At 41.9% G+C, this 21754-nt stretch overlaps 1 protein-coding gene across 2 annotated transcripts in view; it reads left to right on the top strand.

The window, feature by feature from the left end:
* CERS5 (ceramide synthase 5) overlaps nucleotides 1–21754 on the top strand; it is a 369439-nt gene that overhangs the window by 63195 nt on the left and 284490 nt on the right. The window contains exons 1-2 of one of the 2 annotated variants that reach the window (XM_078688908.1): nucleotides 15046–15144; nucleotides 19266–19356. Coding sequence is in view for 1 of the 2 variants with exons in the window: in XM_078688907.1 (XP_078545033.1) it covers nucleotides 15039–15144 (106 nt within the window). In the remaining variant the exon portion in view is untranslated. Of the gene's footprint in view, nucleotides 1–15038; nucleotides 15145–19265; nucleotides 19357–21754 lie in introns of those variants that run through there. The other variant, XM_078688907.1, reaches the window with a different exon arrangement.

Below are 21754 nucleotides of genomic sequence, written 5' to 3'. Positions count from 1 at the left end.
AGCAGACTGTGGCTACAGCTTTTGTCTGCTTATCAAATGTTAGGCCGGTATCGAACCAGACACCCAGGTTCTTCACCGTCTCCTTTGGCACCGGTGCGGGCTTCAAATGATCGGGCCACCATTGCTCTGACCAGAGTCCCTGGTCCTTCCCCAATCTCGGACTTGCTGGCATTTAATTGAAGGTAATTAGCCTTCATCCAGGCCAAGATAAACGATAAGTCCTCTTGAAGTTTTCCAAATTGGTCCTGCACCCATACAACAAAATCTCGGACTTGCTGGTATTTAATTGAAGGTAATTAGCCTTCATCCAGGCCGAGATAAACGATAAGTCCTCCTTGAAGTTTTCCAAATTGGTCCTGCATTTTTTAGAAAAGGCAATCACCAGCTGGGTGTCGTCAGCATACGACACCAAGGACAGCCCCCTGTCTCTGGCCACCTTCGCCAAAGGTCCCGCATACAGATTAAACCGAAGGGGGCTCAAGATGGAGCCTTGAAGGCCCCCCTACCCAGAGCGTGTTCGTGCGAGTGGAACGGCGGAACAGACACTTGGAACGACCGCTCGGCCAGAAAACACCGGAACCATTCCAAGGCAGCATCCCTAATACCGATCGTCCAAAGACGATGAAGGAGAATCTCATGGGACACCGTATCAAATGCGGCGGTAAGATCCAATAGGATCAAGGCCGCTGAATCATCTGCATCCAACCTACTAAGAATGGATTCCGTGACCGCCAAAAGGGCGGATTCCGTACTATGGCGGGGACAGAACCCATTTTGGGATGGGTCAAAGATGTTATGCTCATCAATGTAGTTGGATAGGATGGAATTTACGTGAGCCTCTACCACTTTCGCCATGAAAGGGAGCTGAGATATTGGGCGATAGCTGCCTGGGTCCTCTGGGTCTAGGGATGGCTTTTTCAACAGTGGAATGATCTTAGCATGCTTCCACGCCCTGGGAACGGAGGCTGACTTCAGCGAGAGATTAATCAGTTCCAAGGCCACCGGGGAGATGAGAGGTAGAATCTGGCGGAAATGACTCGCCGCCAGCCGGCGAACCAGATTTGATCTTGGCGCTTATAATCTGAAATTCTTCCGGCGACAACAATGGCAGTCTCACCACACCATTATTTATCACATTAGCTGGCCCTGCTAACCCAGCGTTTTCAGTATGGGTATTCCCTAAGGAGAGGCTCCGATCGATCTGATCCACTTTTCCCACAAAGTGGAGTGCTAATGCCTCACACTGCTGATTAGAAGCTACCGGGGAAACCCTGGCCTGACCATCATTCTTCATGTTTTAAGCAGTTTAAAGATGGTTTTAGTGGGGTTAGAGCTTGTCAGGATTTGGTCAGCCACAAATTCTGCCCCTGTTTTATGGATAAGCTTATGGTAATCCTTTACTGCCTTGCGGTATACAACTTTGGCCGATAGTTCATAGGAGCGAGGCCAGGCGCGGTCCAACTGCTTACACCCCTTCTTTGCATGCGTGAAAAGGTCAGAGAACCAAGGATTTGATGGTCCACGACTCTTACCTCCCCGCTTGGCCGGGATGGAGCTATCCAGACCAGCTATCAGCCAGTCCTAAAAGCACACATGCGCTTTCTCGATGTCTGAAGGAAGCTGAGGTCTAGATTCCGCCAATAACACCAATATTGGAACTTTACAGTGTGTGCAGAAGGGTCAGACTTCACTCTGTATCCTTAGTTTCAATCTATTCCTTTAATTTTGTGCTTTCGGTAGCTGTTCGGTGGTTACTTAACGAGTATTGTGGAGCTGTTTAACATATACTGATGGGTCACTGATTATTGGTAGCAACGCGCTTTATGTCACGGCGCTGAATACCTGGTCATTATCCTTAAAAAGGCCCTAAGAGCAGCCTGCATTGTACAATTGAAAAGCCAATCATTTTAAATGCTGATGTTGTGGGTGCAGTGTAGTAGAAACTATTACAGTTTGTTAAAATTCTGAGTAGAGTGATTTCTTGAGAAGAAGAAACTTTGGCTGTCCCTTCACAACTAGGCTAATGACCCGGCGCTCCCACTGATATACCCACCCCAGAGTCTTTTGATCATTGTTTGGTGGTAGTCTGTGGATTTGAAGAGTCCTTTCTGCAAAGTTGTGTAGCAGGTTTTGACGTATACCTTGGGGTTGTGTTCTTAGATGGTGCATCGCGCATTAAATTTGATTTCCACCGGAAGCCATGAAGTATCTCGAAAGTGGGCGTGTGTGGTCCGGCAACATGAGAGCAACATTTTAATATTTAGTTAGTTTTGCAATTTGTATGCCCTCTGCACACACTTTCAACGAAAAAACAGTGTATTGATGTATTTTGATTATATTCAAATATTTGTTTCCACCACACTTCAAAATTACAAAAAAAAGTTTGCTTAGTTTGTACTAATTTTGCTATATTCTGAAATATCAGCCCACTATTTTTTTTTATATGCTGGAAAAAACAATGCCTTTTATTTATTTTTTGGTTTTTAAAACCTAAATAAAGGCATTGTCATTTACAATGCCAATCGCTTAAACTATTGCAAATGTGAGACCTATTGCTTTCCAAATACTTGAAGGCAACGCGAGTTGCCCCCTTCTAGCCCCTGAAGAGCTCCACATTTGCTACGAGTTAAATAAACAAGCCGGTGGTCACAACTGTGCAGGAGAGACCCTCTTCCCTGCTGCAGTAAGAGCAACTCATTAAAGAAAATAGTGTGTACAGACTAAAGAAGACGTACTGTGTAACAGGCGTAGGCAATGGGCCAGTCCTCATAGGATGTTAACAATGAAGACAAGGCAGTACTACGGAGCGACTAAGAAGGCTAGCTAATAACAAAATCAGAAGGCAACTTTAAAGAAGAAGAATGACACAAGCCAATGACAAATATGGGTGGAAAGTGGGTGGGGCTTCAAGTACATACTCCAGTACAGCATGGCTCACAGAGCAGTGCTTGCGCTGCCAAGGCTCGACCGTAAAAAGAATGTGAGCTTGTTTGCCTTGTCCTTCTCCGTCTCTCTCGCCCCTCTTCACATCACTTCAGCCTTCTCCTAATGGTTACTCTCATGGCTGCCTCCCCTTCATGCTGTGCCTCGAGGCACTCGCTATTCCCGTGCTTGCATGATTAAACGAATGTTGAGCTTTCGTTCGTTTGTCAAGTGAGGGTTTTACAAACACAGGTGCACACGAGCCAAGCCCTGCAAATGTTTACCATGTAAATTATGCACCAAGAGTATGTAAAATATGGCAAAGTCTCTTCAAAAGTCAAACAAGTTTATTTCTTTAACATGTCGAAACCTTTTTCTTAAATCACATCTACTTTCCACTGTGCCCCTGATGTGTCCCGTTCATGTGATCCCTCCCACTGTTCTCCACTCACCACATAATTCAACTCAACAACCCAATTACACAACATACCACATACATCCAATCCACATCACAGAATTCCACATCATGCCACAAAATTCAGCACCACACCACATAATTAAACTACACTACATACCACAAAACAAAATACCATTCCACATAATTACCTTCCATAACACATACTCCCACTCCATATAATTTCAGTTCACTCGTTATCACATATGTACTATCCATATAATTCCACTGCACACCATGCCACATAATTTCACTACACAAATCCACTCCACGCCACACAATTCCACACTTCACAGTTCCACAAGTAGCAATTCCAATCCAGCCCTCAAAATTCCAATACACACCACATATATAAACTCCATAACACATAGGTAAATAGACATTGTCACTTACAACACCAATAGTTCTAACTCAAGCAAATGCGAGACCTATTGCATTTCCAATGCTTGTTTAAGCATGGTGACTGCTTAGTCTCCTATGATGTGTACGAGCCTCAACTTCTTTTATTATTTGCTGCCAGCTTGTCTGCTTCCGTCGCAGTCTCTGTGCCATCTTGATGGCGTTCGTGGGAGCTTCAAGAACGGACAGCGAAGCGCTATGCTTGCTTTCATTAGCCCAGGCAAGTCAGCCCAGTCTTCCATGTAGCCCAAATCTGCCTAGCCATTACTTGAGCCACAGCACTACTTATTTCCTGTAACTCCCTCGGACCAGCTCAGTGTTGTCCCCCCTTCGAGTTGTGAAGTCGTAAGCAGTTCGGAGAATTCAACGTCATCTCTTCGACTCATTAGGACTCGGACAGGAAAGATGGAGTCATATTGGAGCTGGCAGAGTCTTTCTTTGGTTAATGAAGAGCAACACCATAGTCAACTGACTGGAGGCAACATTGTGGATGTTCTTACTAAGGCATGAGGGGATGTAATCTGGGGGTACAGACATGCCTGAGAAAAAGGCTCCTCTCCTCCTTACCTGCAAACATAGATTTCTGCAAAGCTCGAAAAGACGTAGAAGCTTCGAAAGTAACTTGTAGGCCTGTTTTCCATTAATGCAGAATTCCTACAGTTGCCCATACTATCCGACTGCCTCTGGGCCCGCTTTCCGTTACCCATAGGATGAAGTGCGCCTGCGCTTCCTCCATCTGGTGTTTACCTTCCCAGACAGACGGAACTTTTTGCTTCTAATGAAGTTAATTCCTATTAAACTGTGTTTGAAAGCGATAGAGCGTGGAGCTCTGCATACTAGAATATTGATGTGTTGTTTTAAATAGAATACTCCTGTTATTCTTCGCTTCCAACTCCCAAAGTCATACCCATTATGAGCAGTTTGCCCTTGTTAGGTTACAGGTCGCTAAATATTTTATACTTTTTTGGCAACTCTATCTCTACAAGCACACCTTCAAAGCGCAGTCTCTTTGCTTTAGAAACCTTATTGAGAGGATGACTGTATTTTTATAATTATTTACACACCACCACCACCTGCCTTGAAACGCAACAAATATATGTGCCGCATTAAGTTGACTTTCTCTATAAATCTCATGGACGTCAGTGCTTTAAAGGGTACGGAGTACCGGCACTTTCCTATTTTGAGAGGGAGGGTTCCTGCATTTCTCATGCGAGACGTAATACTTTGAATTGGAGAGTACCGCCACTTCTCAGAAACAAGTAGGTACTCTGATACAGAGTATCTGGACTTCTATTTTTCCATTTCAAGCTCTGATGGACGTGCGTTGAATAAACACATTTTGGGATGCAGTTGGACAACAGGCGTGAGTCAGTGGATAGGTAGACATCATGGAGTTAGGTGAAATCGAGATGTTCACAATGACCTACTAAGAACACCAAGGTAGTATCCGATCACCCCCCACGGAGACATCCGCCGGGGTGCGCCGCAGCGCACAGATAACCGCATTGTGTTGAGGAGAAGGGACGTAGGTACCTGCACGAGGTTCGTGAAAAGTCACAATAGAACCGTACTCGCAAAGAAGCCCTCTTTGTCGCGATAACTTGCAATAAAGCACACATCTAGAGATCCTCAACAGCAGCCACGGAACATGAAGCAATGTCTGTTGTAATATAAATGCGTTATGTTAAAACGTATTTTCATGTAATTCCCGCTTCCCTCATGCTGATGATTTCAATCTTATCAATACTACTATGGCAAACTTGATCGTGGAAATGTTGCGCTGTTTGTCTTCGCGTGGGTTAGTGCTAGAAATGTATAGGCCTTTACTGTTGTGTGCTGGCTGCCCCATATCTAGTGGAGTGGGGACGGCGAGCTAGGATTACGTACCAGCTTTACAATAAGTATTTTCAGTATGCATAGTTTTGTTAGTTTTAAACCGTTTCTGATGGCTTCCTATCCTTTAGCCATAGCCGGGTTTTATTTCAAAAGGCTTTCCATGTTTTGTGTTTCACACTTAGGCAGCTACACCGGGCAGTAGCTTTGGGGTTTACGTGAGTCCTTTCTTAGGTCATGGTTTGCTAAAGACAGCTTGGAAATTCAGAAAGCTGACCTAGGAATGCTTTCCGCCCGTTGCTTGCCGTTGTTATGTGGTTTCCAACTCCAATTTCATGGCTTTCTATATGCTGGCGTTATTTGCTTGTCCAGCTTGAGTTTGTCCCTCCTCTTGCTCAACGTGTTTACTGTATTCTTCCACGAACTCGCTTTCTGTGAACAGGCATTTAAATCATGTACTTATTTTGACACATTTGCTGTGCATTCAAAGAGGTGAAATGTCAAGCTCTCTCTTCCAGGGAGATTAGCGTTTACTTTTCTTTCTCGGACTTCAATGAGGGATTTGTGTGACAACCTCCTGAGTATCCATTTAAGAGGAGAGGGTGTAGAATGTTTTTTCCCAGCATATGCAAAAAAATAGTGTGTTGATATTTCAGAATATAGCAGAATTAGTACAAACGAAGCACATTTTTTTTGTAATTTTGAAGTGTGGTGGAAAGAAATATTTGAATATGATCAAAACACATCAATACACTAGGTAATGCCATTTGTACACATCATTTGTGTGCAGTAAAACTGCATTTCGGTGAAAATGTAATGGCCATTTCTTTTGAAAATATGTTGTCTGTAATGGCAGTGTGCTACCACACCATGCATACTCCACACTACATTACACCCCACAACTCCACTCTTTCCTTCCACTCTGTGCCCTTCCAATCTATGCCAACCCATTCCACACCTTTAATTTCACACCACTTACCCCACTCCAACCTACCTTGCTCCAATCTACCCCACCCCAATTTACCCACCTCCTCCAATCAATCCCCACTCGTTCCCACTTCAAGCTACCCCACTCTAATCCAATCTACCTCACTTCAAGCTACCCCACCCCACTCTACCCCACCCCATCCACTCTGGATCTGAGTGGATTGGGGTAGAATGGATCAGAGTGGGGTAGATTTGAGTGGAATGCGGACGATTAGGGTGGTGTGTGGTAAATTGGGGTGGGGTTGACTGGGTTAGACTGAGTAGACTGGAGTGAAATAGACTGAGACAGAGTGAAGTGTAGTAGAATGGAGTGGGGTAGATTAGAGTGGAGTAAATTGGGGGAATGTAGTGGCAGATTAGAGTGGGGTTGAGTAGATTGGATCTGAGTGGATTGGGGTAGAATGGATCAATCTACTCAACCCCACTCTAATCTGCCACTACATTCCCCCAATTTACTCCACTCTAATCTACCCCACTCCATTCTACTACACTTCACTCTGTCTCAGTCTATTTCACTCCAGTCTACTCAGTCAAACCCAGTCAACCCCACCCCAATTTACCACACACCACCCTAATCGTCCGCATTCCACTCAAATCTACCCCACTCTGCTCCATAATACCCTAGTCTACCCCACTCCAATCCACCTCACTCGATCCAACCCACTCCAGTGTACCCCAATCCAACCCACTCCAAACTACCTGACCCCACTCCAATAAACCCCACTCTACCACACCCAGTTTACCCCACTCCATTCCAATTTACTCCACACCCCAGTGCAATCTATCAAACTCCTCTACACCAATCTACTTCACTTCATCATATCCCTCCCCACTCTACAACAGTCTACCCCACTCCAATCTACCACTCCAGTCCACCCAATCTACCAACTCCACTCTACCCCACTCCTACCCTATCCCACTCCACTCTACCACACTCCACCCAAATCTTACCCACTCCACTACATTCAGTCTACCCCACTCAAATCTGCCCCAATCCTCAATAACACACTTCAACCCAATCTACCACACTCCAATCTACCCCATCTACTCCACTCCCTTCTACCCCACTCCACTCCAATATTCCCCAATCCAATGTACCTCACTCCACTCCAATCTACCTCATCACAATTCACAATTTTTCTCACACCACTCGAATGTCGACTCCAATCTATCCAACTCCACCCCACTCCAGTCTACCCACTACAATCCACAAAATCTACTTCACTTCAGTCTACCACATGCCACCCAAATCTACCCCACACAGTCCAATCTACCCCACTTCACACAAATCCAACCCATCCCTCTTTACCCTGCCCAACTCTGCCCTACTCCAGTCTACCTCATCCAATCCGCCCACTCCAATCTATCCCAATCTACTCCACCCCACCTACACCACACTGTCCAACTTTAATCTGCTCCTCTCCAATCTACCCGACTCCGCTCCAGTTTACCCCACTCCAATCTACCCCAGTCCAAACTACCCAACTCCTGTCTCTCATTCCCATCTACCCCACTCCAATTTATCCCACTCCAATTCACCCCTATCCACTTCACTCCACTCTTCCCTAATCTACCCCACTCCACTCAAATATACCCCAATATACCCCACTTCACCCGATCGACCCCACTCTAATATACCCCAATTCAACCCATTCCACCCTACCATGATCCACTCCAGTCTACCCCACTCCACCCTAATCCACCCCATTCCACCCTAAACTACTCCCACTCCTCCCTAATCTACCCCACTCCTCCCTAATTTACCCCAACACACACCACTGGACTCTATCCCTCTCCAATCTTTCTCACTCCACTCGACTCTCTACTAAGGCACTCACATCTCTACTACTCCACTCGAATCTCTACTACATTCTATCCAACTCCACTCTACCCCACGCTAGTCTACCCATTCCAATCCACCTCACTCAACTCCATTCTACCACATGCCACCCAGGCCTATCCCACTCAGTTCAATCTAACCCACTCCACCCCACTGCATTCTTCCCTACCCCATGCCACCCCAATCTACCCCACTCCAATCTGCTCCGCTGCAACTGTGAATAGCCTTCATTCATTAGACTAAGATAAAAATGGTTAATCTCTCGGGGAGAAACTGTTGGGGAAAACTCTTCCCATTAAATCATTGCAAGTTTTATCCACACCATAGACTTGTTGGATACTGGACAGCTCGTACTCGAAGCTGAATGCAGCTCTCTATTTGAGTACATGTGACAGGTGAGCTTTGGGGCGTCTTTCAGCTCTGTCGGTGTCTTGTGACTTCATAAGGAAGTGTAATATTCATGGGGTATTTGGGTGGCAGTGATGGTTATCAAAATTCCCTGTACAAAGAGTGAAACTCTTAACCAGTGAAGTGGACCACCCATAATCCTGACAACCGTAAATTTGCCTCGCCCACTGAACCAAAAACAGATTATATATATTGTTTTTTGCAGGCCTACCAAGGGGTCCTTCTTACTCTTTATTAAATTAGTTTTTCATACGCTGTGTATCAAAAGTGTTGCATGCTATAGATATGCTATAGAATCACGTCTATAGAAAAAAATATTCTGTTTGTTTTTCTCAATCATTATTCATATATTTTTAATCGCAATTACTGTGGGTAAATCAATAGAAAAGATATAATAAACTCACATTTCAATACAATTCACCAATGAAAATAATCATGCATAAAAACTGTTAATGCAGAATTTTAGTGGTCTCCTTGGTTAACTCCTCCTTCTGGATTTAATTATGGCAAGATTTTTTCTTAACCTATAGTTATTTACAAACTAGATCCTAAAGACAGCAGGCACCATGTATTCCCTCGTCATTGTATGTATGATTGTTTCTGTTTTTCAGTACTGCAACTTTTGAGGGTGATAACTAGCATTTACTGCTGTTGATCTCTTCTGCTGAATTTGATATTATACCTTTTTAATGATGTATAACCATACATCTGGTCTCACGGATCACAGGTTTTTCCTTGGCGTTTCCTTGAGATAGAATTTCTGACTCCTTCTTATAAACTTAAACCCCAGTGCTCATCCGTATTCCCTAGAGCTTGCAGTTCTTTAGAGTTTGGTTCTGGTTCCCTCGCAGAATAGAAAATACAGGTCATGATGATTTTGACGAAGACCTTGGAGTTGGTAGGGCTGAAAAAGAGGAGAAGATTCCCAAGATCAAATACAGACCTCCTGGGAGAGTCTTCTTCATGCACTGCGTTTTTGCACTATTTTTCTTGAAAAAACACCATGAAAGTTTTTCTACATTCTGCAGAGAAGTGGACTGTTGATCTGTGCTTAGGAAATGGCTCCACTCCCATGCCTTACTACTTAGTTCCCAGTGAGAGGAATCTTTTCAAATAGTCTTGCTGCTTTGCTGTTATAAGAGACAAGTGACTGCTAGACACCACAATTCTCAGATTTCATAGCTTCCCATAGATGTTAAAAATGTTGTTAGCGTTTTGAAGATATCGGTGTTTAACAAGGAAAAAGAGCTGTGGAGAGAGGGTCAATATATTGCAGGAACAGGTGCATTTATTGGAGTTATTGTTTTGTACAGATGAAACTGCGTCAGAAGAATTTTAGGACTAAAATTGAGACGAAATGGATAGAAAAGGAGAATTGTAGAGTTGAGGGTGTTGCGTTCAATCTTACCTAGAGTAGTACGAAGGATGCCCTTAATAATATAACAAGTCGAATACTTTTGTGTGGGACTTGGGTAAAAGCACAACGTTTCTCTACTACAGAGCAAGTCAGTAACCATGTTTAGAGCTGTAGTCAGCCTGATGTGTGTACGTGTGTTGCTGTAGTAGTGACATATCTGAAATTAACTAAGTATTTCTCCTAATATACCTACACAACTGACTTTTCAGAAGCAGTCCTCAAATCTCTTTAGATTTTAGATTGACGTCTCCTGAACTGCAGACTTCAAAGTTTCAAGTAAACTGTGTCAAGTGCAACGCAACCACACCACAGTACAGGACTTGGGATGTTGCTAGATCCAGTTGTCCCAGAAGTGTATACCTTCATTGGAAGCCTGTTTCCTGTACAACCAAAGTGTCCATCTCTGACAACCAATCATTATCTAGCATTGAGTCGGATGGCTTATCCATGCTCTGCATGATCCATATTGTTTCATGCGTGAAGGTTACAAGTGACTACTTAAGTAGTGTTGAGTGGATCAGTGTTCCCAAAATCCGAATCGACAAGAGTAGGGTGCACCTCACCAATCAGTTTTGCAGACTCTCCTGTGGTTTTGCTAAATAAAGTATGGTCCTATTGAAGGACATGTTAGCTCAGAAAGCGCATATGATGCAGTCAACAGGGAAGAATGTAGATGAGTTGAAATTCACTCATGGGGCACTAGATGACGCAGAATAAGTGGTCCATTAAGGAAAAATCGCATTGCACAGACAGCATTGCTTCCACTGATCATATGGACAAAGAGGCATGATATTCAGATTTCTCTTAAAGGTGGTTCGGTTGATTTGGCAGATGGTAGAGGTGGAAGGCGGAGGGTGATTTAGAGATTGTTGCAGGCAATCATTCGGCCTGAAAAAATATAACATAATACAACACATAGCTCCTGTGTAAACTAAGTTTGTCTCCATATCCCCACTAAAGACCAATTGCAGTAACCCTAATATACTCACCACTACAATGGGTCACCGCCGTGCCTCTATGGATTTCTAGCACAATCTGTTCCTGTAAATACCCAATCTACACCACATCCGAATATCCAAATTGCATGTTAATTGCAACTTGTCTGTGGACCCTCATTCACGCCTCTGCTACAATACGAGCTGCCACCTAAAACCAAAAGCTACACCTCCTAAAAACTAACCAATGTCAACATCCTGCCATAGTCTCAACCACCCACTTTAAACATTACACTCACCTCATAAACATCCAACTGGTCCTCTTATATCCTCATGTCAACCACTACGTTGACGTCCAGTAAAACTACTTGTAGCAGTGCTCTTGGCAGAATGGGAAAAGTAATACGCTATGGTCATGACATTGCCAACGGACGGAGCTAGCCCCCAATCCTCCCCCATCAAACTTAGTTTACCCATGAGCTATATACTTGTATTATGTTATATTTTTTCAGGCCGAATGATTGCCTATATTCAGCTCTGAAACGCATTGGATTTTCCGGATATGGTGCCGGATGTCAGGATCTTGCTAGTGGTTTTTGGGACACCTTGGTGAGTGTGTGTACTGAGCTTATTCTTGTGGTTAAATAAATGAATAGCCTCTTTAAGTACGGGCTACCGAATGGTGGGTTTGAGCAACAGTAGAGCTATTGGCCATAGCGATATGATTATGGGCTCTAGACGCAATGGTCGTTTAACATAAAACATTGGTATATTAGTTGGCCTCAATAATATACAGAGGAGGTGTACTGCAGCATGTTAGGGCTCTTAAGAGAGCCTTTTTGTGTGTGTAAGGAACACCTAGAGTGTATAAACACATAGTTTACCCGCGTATTATTGGGTGCATATTCAAGGATATAGGGATAGCAACTTTACTCTCTATTGTTCCTAGTATTTTGTGGATAACAGGCCACCGCCCTTACCTCCATCTAGGTAGTTTGACAGGAACACTAGGATGTATGTACTTTTACCTCGAACTTTGTCTGGTCCAGGACTTGCAGGACTAGCACTGCCGCTACAATTGTTGTTTGTGTTTTATTTCTTAGAGCTGAGCTGTTTATACAATATCTGGACTGGGGTTCTTGTATACGTATCCTAACACAAGAACAGATGCAGACTTTTATAATTCTGGCTTGTTGATTCCTACTTTTATGGTAGGTTTACCTTTGTAATATATTGGATTCATGCACTTGCTATTGGCATGTTCACTATGGTCTGGTTAGGTTTGGATAACAACATTCCTAATAACTGCCTTCACTTCCACTTGATTGACAGATTTCTTCCTTTCTGTTCATCTTCTGATTTGATTTGGTGTTTTGGGGTCTTATCTTTACATATACACCTATTTTGTATAGACTTCACTTATACACCTAGTGTATATATATGCTTTTTTGATAGGTGTGTAATAATTTATTGTGTATATTTTGGCATGTGTGTTTATCTTATGTACTATTAGTACATGTCTGTTTTGTATTTGCAACACTAACATTGTGATGCATGTACATTGTCTGATGTCTTATATGACTTTATTTTTTTGTATATAGGGTATTTATTGTATTATGTTTGTTATTCCAGCCTTGAAAAAGTCTAAGCAAAGATGATACACGTGTCGGCTAATCGTGTGTTGGGAATTTAACATTTTTGTTACAACATGAATAAAGACTGCTAAACAGCATGAACAATGACCTATCTGGATCTCTGTTTCTGATCAATATTGTTGTATCTTTTCCGTTCTTAGTATAGGGATACATACCCAAGGGTGTAACAAACCTGACCATTACTGTTTATGGATGAATATTTGATGTAATGGTGTGCTGCAAGAGCCTCAGTTTTTGTGTTTAAGTGTTATAGTCTTTGTTTGAGTCATGTTAATTAGCCACCACACACAGGAGAAACAGCTCTACTGTCAGTGCGGAGCATGCGAAACTACAGCCACACATGCTATGCATGGAAAATGTTACCCTGACATCATCTGCTTGTAGTGCTGTCGGTTCACCATTCTGCCCAGAAGTGAGCTGTGATCTCGGATGTATTAGACTTCTCAAAATACACAATAACACAGCATTTGCTTTCTGTCTTGCATCACTACACTTCGCCGAACTTGCTCACTTGCTGGGAAAACCCAATCTGAAATGGAGACTTTGTCCTGGAGCATTGTGGGCTAAGGGTGGAGTCACAAGATGTCTTGTTATGTTAAGTGTTCTTCTAGAGCACCAAAAGGTGTCTTGGCGCTGGCTGGTATAGCAGAAAAAAAAGAGACCCCAAGAATAGTGATTAAGGAGAGGAGAAAAGCCATGTCTTCAATGCTTTCCTGAAAGCCAAAAGTTTGGGCATGGCTTTGATATACCTGGGAAGGGCATACCAAGCTTTCAATGTTCCAAGCACAAGGCCTCTGCCACCCCAGTTCGCCCACTTGAATCTGGGGTCTACCACCAGTTTGGCAGGTGCTGAGCATAGCAACCTACCTTGTGTATATGAGGTAAAACACTTCGCCACAGAATCAGGTCCTTGCTCATGCAGTGCTTTGTACACAATACACAGTGCTTTAAAAGTAACCCTCTCTCTGACAGGAAGCCGATGGAGTTTCTTTACAAATTTAGAGACAAATTGATGCTTGGCAATTTTGAAGAGCATACGGATTGCTGCATTCTGCAGGGTTTGCAGCTTATTAACACCATGCTGGTGCACAATCAAATACAGCCCATTACATTAATCAATCTTTGGTAAAACTAGTGAAGTGACTACCGTTTTCTGCAGATGAGCTGGAATATAGGGAAGGATCTTAATCATCTGAAGGGTAAAGAAGGCAGCTGAGGTCACTGCATTGATAAGCGTAGGGCAGTTTATCACCTAGGAGAACTCCCAGATTCTTTGAAGACCTGACAGGAGAGGGAAGTGAACCTAGCTCAAACTACCACCATTCAGGGGATAAAAAGGAAGGCTGGGCTCCAAACAGCAACACCTCCATCTTTCCAGAGTTAAGTTTGAGGCAGTTCAGTCATAGACATCCACATGGAGTTGCAGAATCTAGCAACTAAACCCATGTCCTCTGTAGCCAACGTGACGAGGATTTGTGTGCCATGACTTGAAACCACTTGCAAACATATACCCCAAATGCTACATAGCAGGACTATGGAGAGCATATGCATCGACAGCACAACAATATATGAACAGATGATTACAGAGTAAGGAAGGTTTTTCTTCTGGACTAATCAACCCCTTGAGGTTTTAGATTCATTTTCTGTTGATGGATGCCACACTTTTCTCAAGAACTTCCTCTCTAGTAGTGTTTAAGTGACTGCTTGGTGATGCTGCCTAAACAAAACATAAATGACCCACGGGAATGCAGAAAAATTCAAAACCATGCAGTACTCCATTTAAAGATTTGTGGAGGCATTAGTTCCTGAGTACGTTTTAGCACTATATAGTTTATATAGCCATTGACTGAGGAGCAAACCAATTTTTCTTACTGCTCTGGTTACTTTAGTGAGAACATTTTGAGATACGTTGGATTCTGCAGTGACTGAAATTACAAATGGCTAGAATGCATTGATATATTTAGTGGCTTTGATTATAAAAAGTTTGAGAGGAATGGTTTCAGCAGTGGTGGTGCTTTTGAATGAAAACCAAAGTTTCTGCTGTCGCTGTTTATGCTAATGTGCATGGATGCCGTGGTATTGGCAGTAACTGAGATTGTAATGGATTGAGCTACCATGGATTTTAAGTTGTCTGGGATTATTTTGCCCTCTTACTCATCAGCAATTTTCATTTACATTTTTGTTGCAGGTTTATTGCGAAACCATGTGCTCTACACCTTGGGATTCAGACTGGTGGACCTCGAAAATCGCAACCAAATGCAATTCTTGAGAAAGTGTTTACATCTATCACTAAGGTAAGAACTATTCATGTCGGATTACGTTACCTTCTAGTCAGCAAAGTTTATCTTAATTTCTCACACTTTGGACTGGAAGCTGCGATTCTCTAATTACCTTTGGAAGCGCCTCTTGGATCTGTACATCAGGATTCCTCCATTATGATGTAAAGTTGTCCATGCAGGGCAGTTGTATTTAGTGTTCATCTATCACCCGTTTACACCTAGCTCATATCTTTACACTAGTGTCTTATAGGAGCGTCTCTTAGATCTTCAGGTGTCGCATAGCAAAGGTTCCCTTAAACCGTTACATCAGTCACATACAAAGTTCTTTTTGATCCCTACATCTGCCTTTCCTACTGACATCTGAGTATTTCAAACAAGAAAACCTTTGGAACAGTCAGTGCCTCCTCTCACTTACAGAGCATGTTCTGGGATTCTCCCATTTACTTTTGATGGATGTGCTTTTCTGAAACATTTTTTGAGCTTATGTTTTTATTTGTGTTTTTTTAAATTGAGAAACAAATTCAAGGGTAAGTGCACATATTCTCCATCTCTGACTTTGCTTACTCATGTCATGCATGAACGATGAACTGTGATTACTTGTCACTAAATTAATATACCAACTTGGACAAACTCGTAGGTTATTCCAGAAGGAATGTCATACTTGCTACTGGATACTAGAGTGCAGTAAACCATTAAGGTTATTAAAAGAACTAAACCCTTAATATGGTGATAGGTAGCCTGTTAGCAGCCTACATCATAGAGAAACCTAGCGTCAAGTGAAACAAAGTAATAGGTATATATTGCTAATGATATTGACTCTATTTCAGCCATAAAAATGTATGGAAGCATCAGATAGTGATATAGCATTTTTCAAACGTTTTATTTTCAAAGCAGTTACCACAGGAAATTATGATAAAATGTAAAAAACAAAGAGCTGAAATGGGATTTTGCTATTGCATTAGCAATAGTCACTTTCATAGACCTTTGACCACACTGAGGAAAAACGCTAGGCTTTTTGATTTCTTTTCGTTATTTGGGTGGCTTGACTCTGTTGCTTATGCTGGTGGTAAGGAATCCGTAAATTCATTGTATTTGGAAGACATGCTTCTCAGAATTAACTTTTGTAGAGCTTTGCCTCTGAAAAAGGGAGAAATCTTTCTGCCAGAAAATATTTTTTTGTAAACTCAGACAGACTGTCATACACTGCTTCTTCCAGGCTTTTCATTCCTTGTTTCTTATTAATGGCAAGAGATATTTTTAGACCAGTGGATGATTCTCACAATCGGTGTATGCTTACAACTCTGTGGAGATTTCACTTTTTAGGTCGAGCCTGGGCAGCGCATGCTCTGCTCTGTGAGGCATACTGTATGGACGTGAAGCGTTGTCCACTCTCCGCCCATATTTTTCATTGGCTTGTGTCGTTGTCCTTCGTAAACCCTGGCTTCTGATTGGTTAATAGGCTTGTTAGTCCCTCCATAGTACCGCCTTGTCTTCATTTGTAACCTCCCATGGGGACTGGCCCTTTTACTTCAGTTGTTACACTGTATGTCTTATTTAGTCTGTAAGCACTATTATCTTTAATGCGTTACTCCTACTGCAGGCATGCCATACTTTCCTGCATATTTCAGCATGCCATGCACACTTTTACTTTATACAAAGGACAGGACAATGGCGGCTGAGGTCTCACATTTACAAGAGTTTGAGCCATTGGCATTGTAAATGACCATGCCCTTTATGTATGTGTTCATTATCAAAACTGATAAATAAAAGCCATTGTCATTTGCAAAGCAAATAACTAAACTCTCGCAAATGCAAGACCTATTGCCTCACAAATGCTTGTTCTATTTGCATTTCATAAATATTTGTGATTCTGTAAACAAATCTGCTGAATATCACTCTATGGGAATATTTAGAGCAAGATAACTCAAAGCTACAATGTAAAACAGGGAGTACAATATTGTTGTATACACAATTGGAATAAGACAGAATTATGAATACAGGTAGTTTTCTTTTCTGTACAGTATTGGTTCTGCTTATACAGTTGTTAAACTACATTGAAGGTATCAAATCAATTTGATCAAGAATGCAAAATGCTCAGTCCATTTAGATAATTCACATGTATTTTTGCAGTGTAATAGTACATAGGCTCTGACCAACCAGCCAACATGTGTTTAGTTCTAAGAAAAATGTTTTAAGAAATGACTAGTTCCAGCATAAAAAGTAAGAGTCCTGGTGTAAGATAGGTAGATTTTGACGTCTGTGGCTGAGAGTCCTCGAAGTGATGAGACCTATGATAATTTTGCAGTTGCGGAAAACATGTTTCTGAAATTTTCAGTGAATGCACATCTGTACTACATTAGCCTCAACTTACCCAAACAAGGTATATATACCTAACTGATGTCCACCACACACTTCTAGAAAGAGAATACTAACTATAAAGGTGATGCGGGACATAATGATTAAGGGCTTTTTGGTCCTCATAACATAGTGAAACATATTTAAGACAACAGCTTGGATTCATCCCTTCACAAAAGTCCTCTTTGTTTTAGTAGCCAAATCGGTACCTAGGATGTTAACAGATGCTTGTCAGTGCTCACGCAAGAAGATTGGAGTTACATGTTCCTCCCTTGATTGATTGGCTTATTCGAGCATTCTTCGAGAATGCAGACATCCAAGCAGTCTCCATTAATTGCCCAGCCAAAGTTGGATAATCTATAAGCAGATGGAAGACACATTTTATTTTATGGACATAAGACTGCAATGAGAGAGCATGGGCTGTCCAATAGGTATCCGACGTCATTTCAGTACTAATACACAAAAGTAGAAATTCACAATGCAAGTCCATGCAAGCAGACAATTAAAAACACAAGTTATGAAATAAATGTTTTGTGAGATTTGTTTGGAAATTCCACAAGATCTGAACACAAACATCAACAAAATGTAAATAGATTGCCATATGAATCATGGGTTCTGCAACTTTAGCGGTCAGTGCGTTCACCTTGTGTGCAAGGTAGGCATAATGCTGAAAATCCATACAATTGAATATTATACCATGCAAATGTTATCTGAGCCTTTAATAATATCCTCGGGAAGTGTAATGTGTTTAGACTTGCTGTGGTACTTGTCTACTGGGCTGCAGCGCAGAAGAGCACGAGATCAGCAAACATGTATGTAGGACAGATTGTTTGCCCAAGCCAGTCCTTCACATCGTTCAGCAAACCATTATGAAAATCTGATTTGAAGAGGAGAAAAACAGATAGCTTTCAGATTTTTGCCATGATAACAAATTATCTAAGGGTGGATTTGTTTTAAAAAAAAATGTAAGAACGAAGCTGCACAGACAGAAGGTTAATTTATGAAACCATGGCTGAAAGGACAAAAGTCTGTTCCTGCCAAAAGTCAGGAAAATCTCTTTGTTGAATTGGGTTTCTGACAATCCCTAGTCAGTTTGAGATACATCTCTCAATATCTGCTTTCAAATGAAAGAGCCCTGGAGCCAGGAACACAAAATAGCAGGTGACATAGTAAGACTATAATGATTCCATCAGGAAGTTTTGATGACGATTGATAGGCAACTAAAAGGACCGGCCTTAAATCTATAGTTACTAAGGTGTCTGAAGACCGGGTACAGGTCTAGATTTGTTGAGCAGTAGCATAGAACCACTTATGGAGAAGTTTTATTTTTTTTCTTTCCCAGAAGAAGGGCACATTTTAAGTCTGACTTCTGCCCGTTATGGTTTGCATTTCAACCCTCCTGTTCTGAAGGCTCTTGAATGAGAGCATTCAAAAGATACGAATAACTGCTTTGATGAAAACAGCTATTGAAGACCAATAAAGATAACTCATGTGCTATATGATAAAGGAGAAGCGTGAGAGCTTAGCTCCTGAATTCTCATAATCTTGTTCTTCCCAGTAACAAATGTATAGGTTTTGCACAACTAGCCAGAGCTAGGTGAGCCCGCGATACATCTTTAATGCAATGCCGTGACAAGCGGGATATCCCTCAGACTGGTTGGTGTTCAACATTGTTCATTCTCCAGGGAAGCCAAAAGTATGTTTTGCAGCATGAACCTGTTCTAGATGGGTCCGGCATTGTAGTCTTAATAAACAGTTTTAACTCTTGGTTTTGTCCATAGGTGGAGTCAGTGTGACTCACAGTGATGTCAACTGTAAGCCCACATTGCCCCATTATGTAACCAGTTTCTTCTGCTCTACAGTTCAGTGAAGGTACGTCATTCCCCATTTATAGGAGTACCATTGGGACCAGATACATGTTTAGATAATTATTCATTTCTTGGTTTCCCAGTGTTTTTGTTGAGGAGGTAGTCTCTGTTTTAGGTGATTGATTTAGAAAATATGTGTGGACTCGTTTGAGCCTAAGCTGGACACTTTTAGAACCTAAGATTGTGCATTTGCATCGTTGGTGAGCAATAGACCCCGCTGTTTGCAAAGTTAAAAAAAATTCTTAAAAGGGCACAACGATGAGGCTTATCCACCCAGTTTCTTCCCACTCTGTTTACAATTTCATATCCGTTAATGGATTTTTCTGCCAAAGGTATTTGTCTCCTTATTCCACAGCTTATTAAACTTCTTCGATTATGGATGTCTAGTAGATGTTAATGTTATAAACTGGCATAACAAAATTAGTGCTAGCCTTTGGCTTACCAACCGATGTTCAGCTTTTCTTGTGACCCAATACATCCAGGTGGCTAGTGTCATGAGTTTGATCCTTTTTACAAACTTTGAAAAGATCATTACCAAGAAAGAAGACTGCCGATTTTCCAAATGTACCCAGTCCTGAGGGGATTATTGGGTTGCCCTATTTGTCATATATAGATTTTCCAATGTGCCTTTCCGGTCCAAAGCATGCTGGTGCCTGTAGTTTGATAGTTAACCCCAGTTGGTTCAGTTCAATTCCGTGTCATTAATTCAACTTGATCCAGCCCCAGTGGGCTGCGGATTAAGATCCCCGGGTATCTTTCTGCAAAACACAGCGGTTCTTAAAGCTCCGAAATATTCGAAACCTCTTGGGCCCCGTGTTATCTCAAAGGGTATGGCGTCCTTCACGACCAGGCTGCCGTGTCATAAATCCACAAGAAAGTTGCCCAAAAACAAGGACACCTCTTAACAGCTGAGCTGAAGCCAAGTAGGGTAGGGACCCTTAACGAAGTAAGTGCCTCTGCTTGCTGATTATTGCTTTATGTCATTAACAACAGTAACGATCCTGATAACAAATTCAAATTGTGGATTTTTCTCGTGACCCTTATTGTCTTTAAACTTGACGATATGTTCACTTGCCCTTCTTTTAGTGTTTGAGTACTGGGCCACCCCCTTCTGCCCCCTATGAAATTAAGTTTTTCTCACACATTGTGTGAGTGAGGATACACGATGCTTTTAATTTTCTCGAATGGTCATTTTTAAAGTGTATGCTGTTTCCCCCAGCAAAAAAACCTAGCTCGGGTCAATGATTGATGGTCTGTGTAGATTGTCAGTTCCTCAGTCCATGTCGCAAAAGTCTTTTGTTGTGTGATTGGATTTCACGTCTGACACAAGTATGAGGTGAAACATTGGTTGTGTCAGTGGGTAAAACTGGTGCTGTTTATTTCAATGTGTTCTACAGTTTTCATAGTGGTACACTAATCTTTCCCATGTCACTTCCTGCGGCCTATGACCACACCTTGAAAAAGCCAGTTTTACTGCATAGTTTATCAACAAAATCCCTGTCAGCTGTGTATAGTCTGTAGCCCTCGGATAAACCGTTTCTTCAAGCAAAACCAAACCAGTTGAGCATGTCTTGATGTAAACCTAGTGTAAACCTCTCCGCTCAAAGGCCGTCTTATCAGAGTGCCTAGTAGCTTGCATAACCTGCCTTTGCTTACTGCTCCTTCAATGCCTTTAGGTGTGCAGATAGCTTTCATTATGTGGCCTAAAATTAATCTCTTTTTGTAACTGCATAATCTCAGATGTTTGCAGTAATTTCTGCATATTTACACACACATCAGTGGCATTTATTAGAAGTTTTCAATAAAAAATCTTGTCTACAGGCAGAAGTGTACTTATGCCTATAGGGCCTGGTATACACCTAGGAATTGTGTTGCAGACGTGCTGTCTAAATGTTTATTCATAAACCATTTTTGCGGGACCTATATCCCTTTTTGTCTCTTTTTTTCCCCCTAACATTGAGGGGGCGTATGTAATGTGTTCCAATGGAAGTCTTCTGGTTGGCTCGTTAGATCTGCATATTAATGAGTAACTTGTTTAGTTCAGCACTTCAAACTGGCTAACATAGAAATGTTTTAACCATCGTTTTCAAGTTGTATATATTGAAGGATGAGAATATACAAAATAATACACATGCAAAGATGACTCAGGAGAGTAGCACACTTGTTTTTCACAAAATGCCTCCTCATGCTTCTAAAGGACATTAAATCTGCATAAGAAGATGGAACAAATGCTGGAAGTACCTCCATAACAGCCCCCTTCCCAGATCTTCTAAGATTGGACTCAGCAGTTCCTTATGCTCCAAACATGATAGAATACTGAGCATTCAGCAGCCTAGTAGAAAGGAGAACACAAAGGAAAGAATAACCAAGATTAGAAAAATAAAGGTGAATACCACGAAGAT

The sequence above is a fragment of the Lissotriton helveticus genome, chromosome 1_1, assembly GCF_964261635.1.
Source record: "Lissotriton helveticus chromosome 1_1, aLisHel1.1, whole genome shotgun sequence".
Lineage (NCBI taxonomy): Eukaryota > Metazoa > Chordata > Amphibia > Caudata > Salamandridae > Lissotriton > Lissotriton helveticus.
This window is presented reverse-complemented; position numbering and strand designations above follow the sequence as displayed.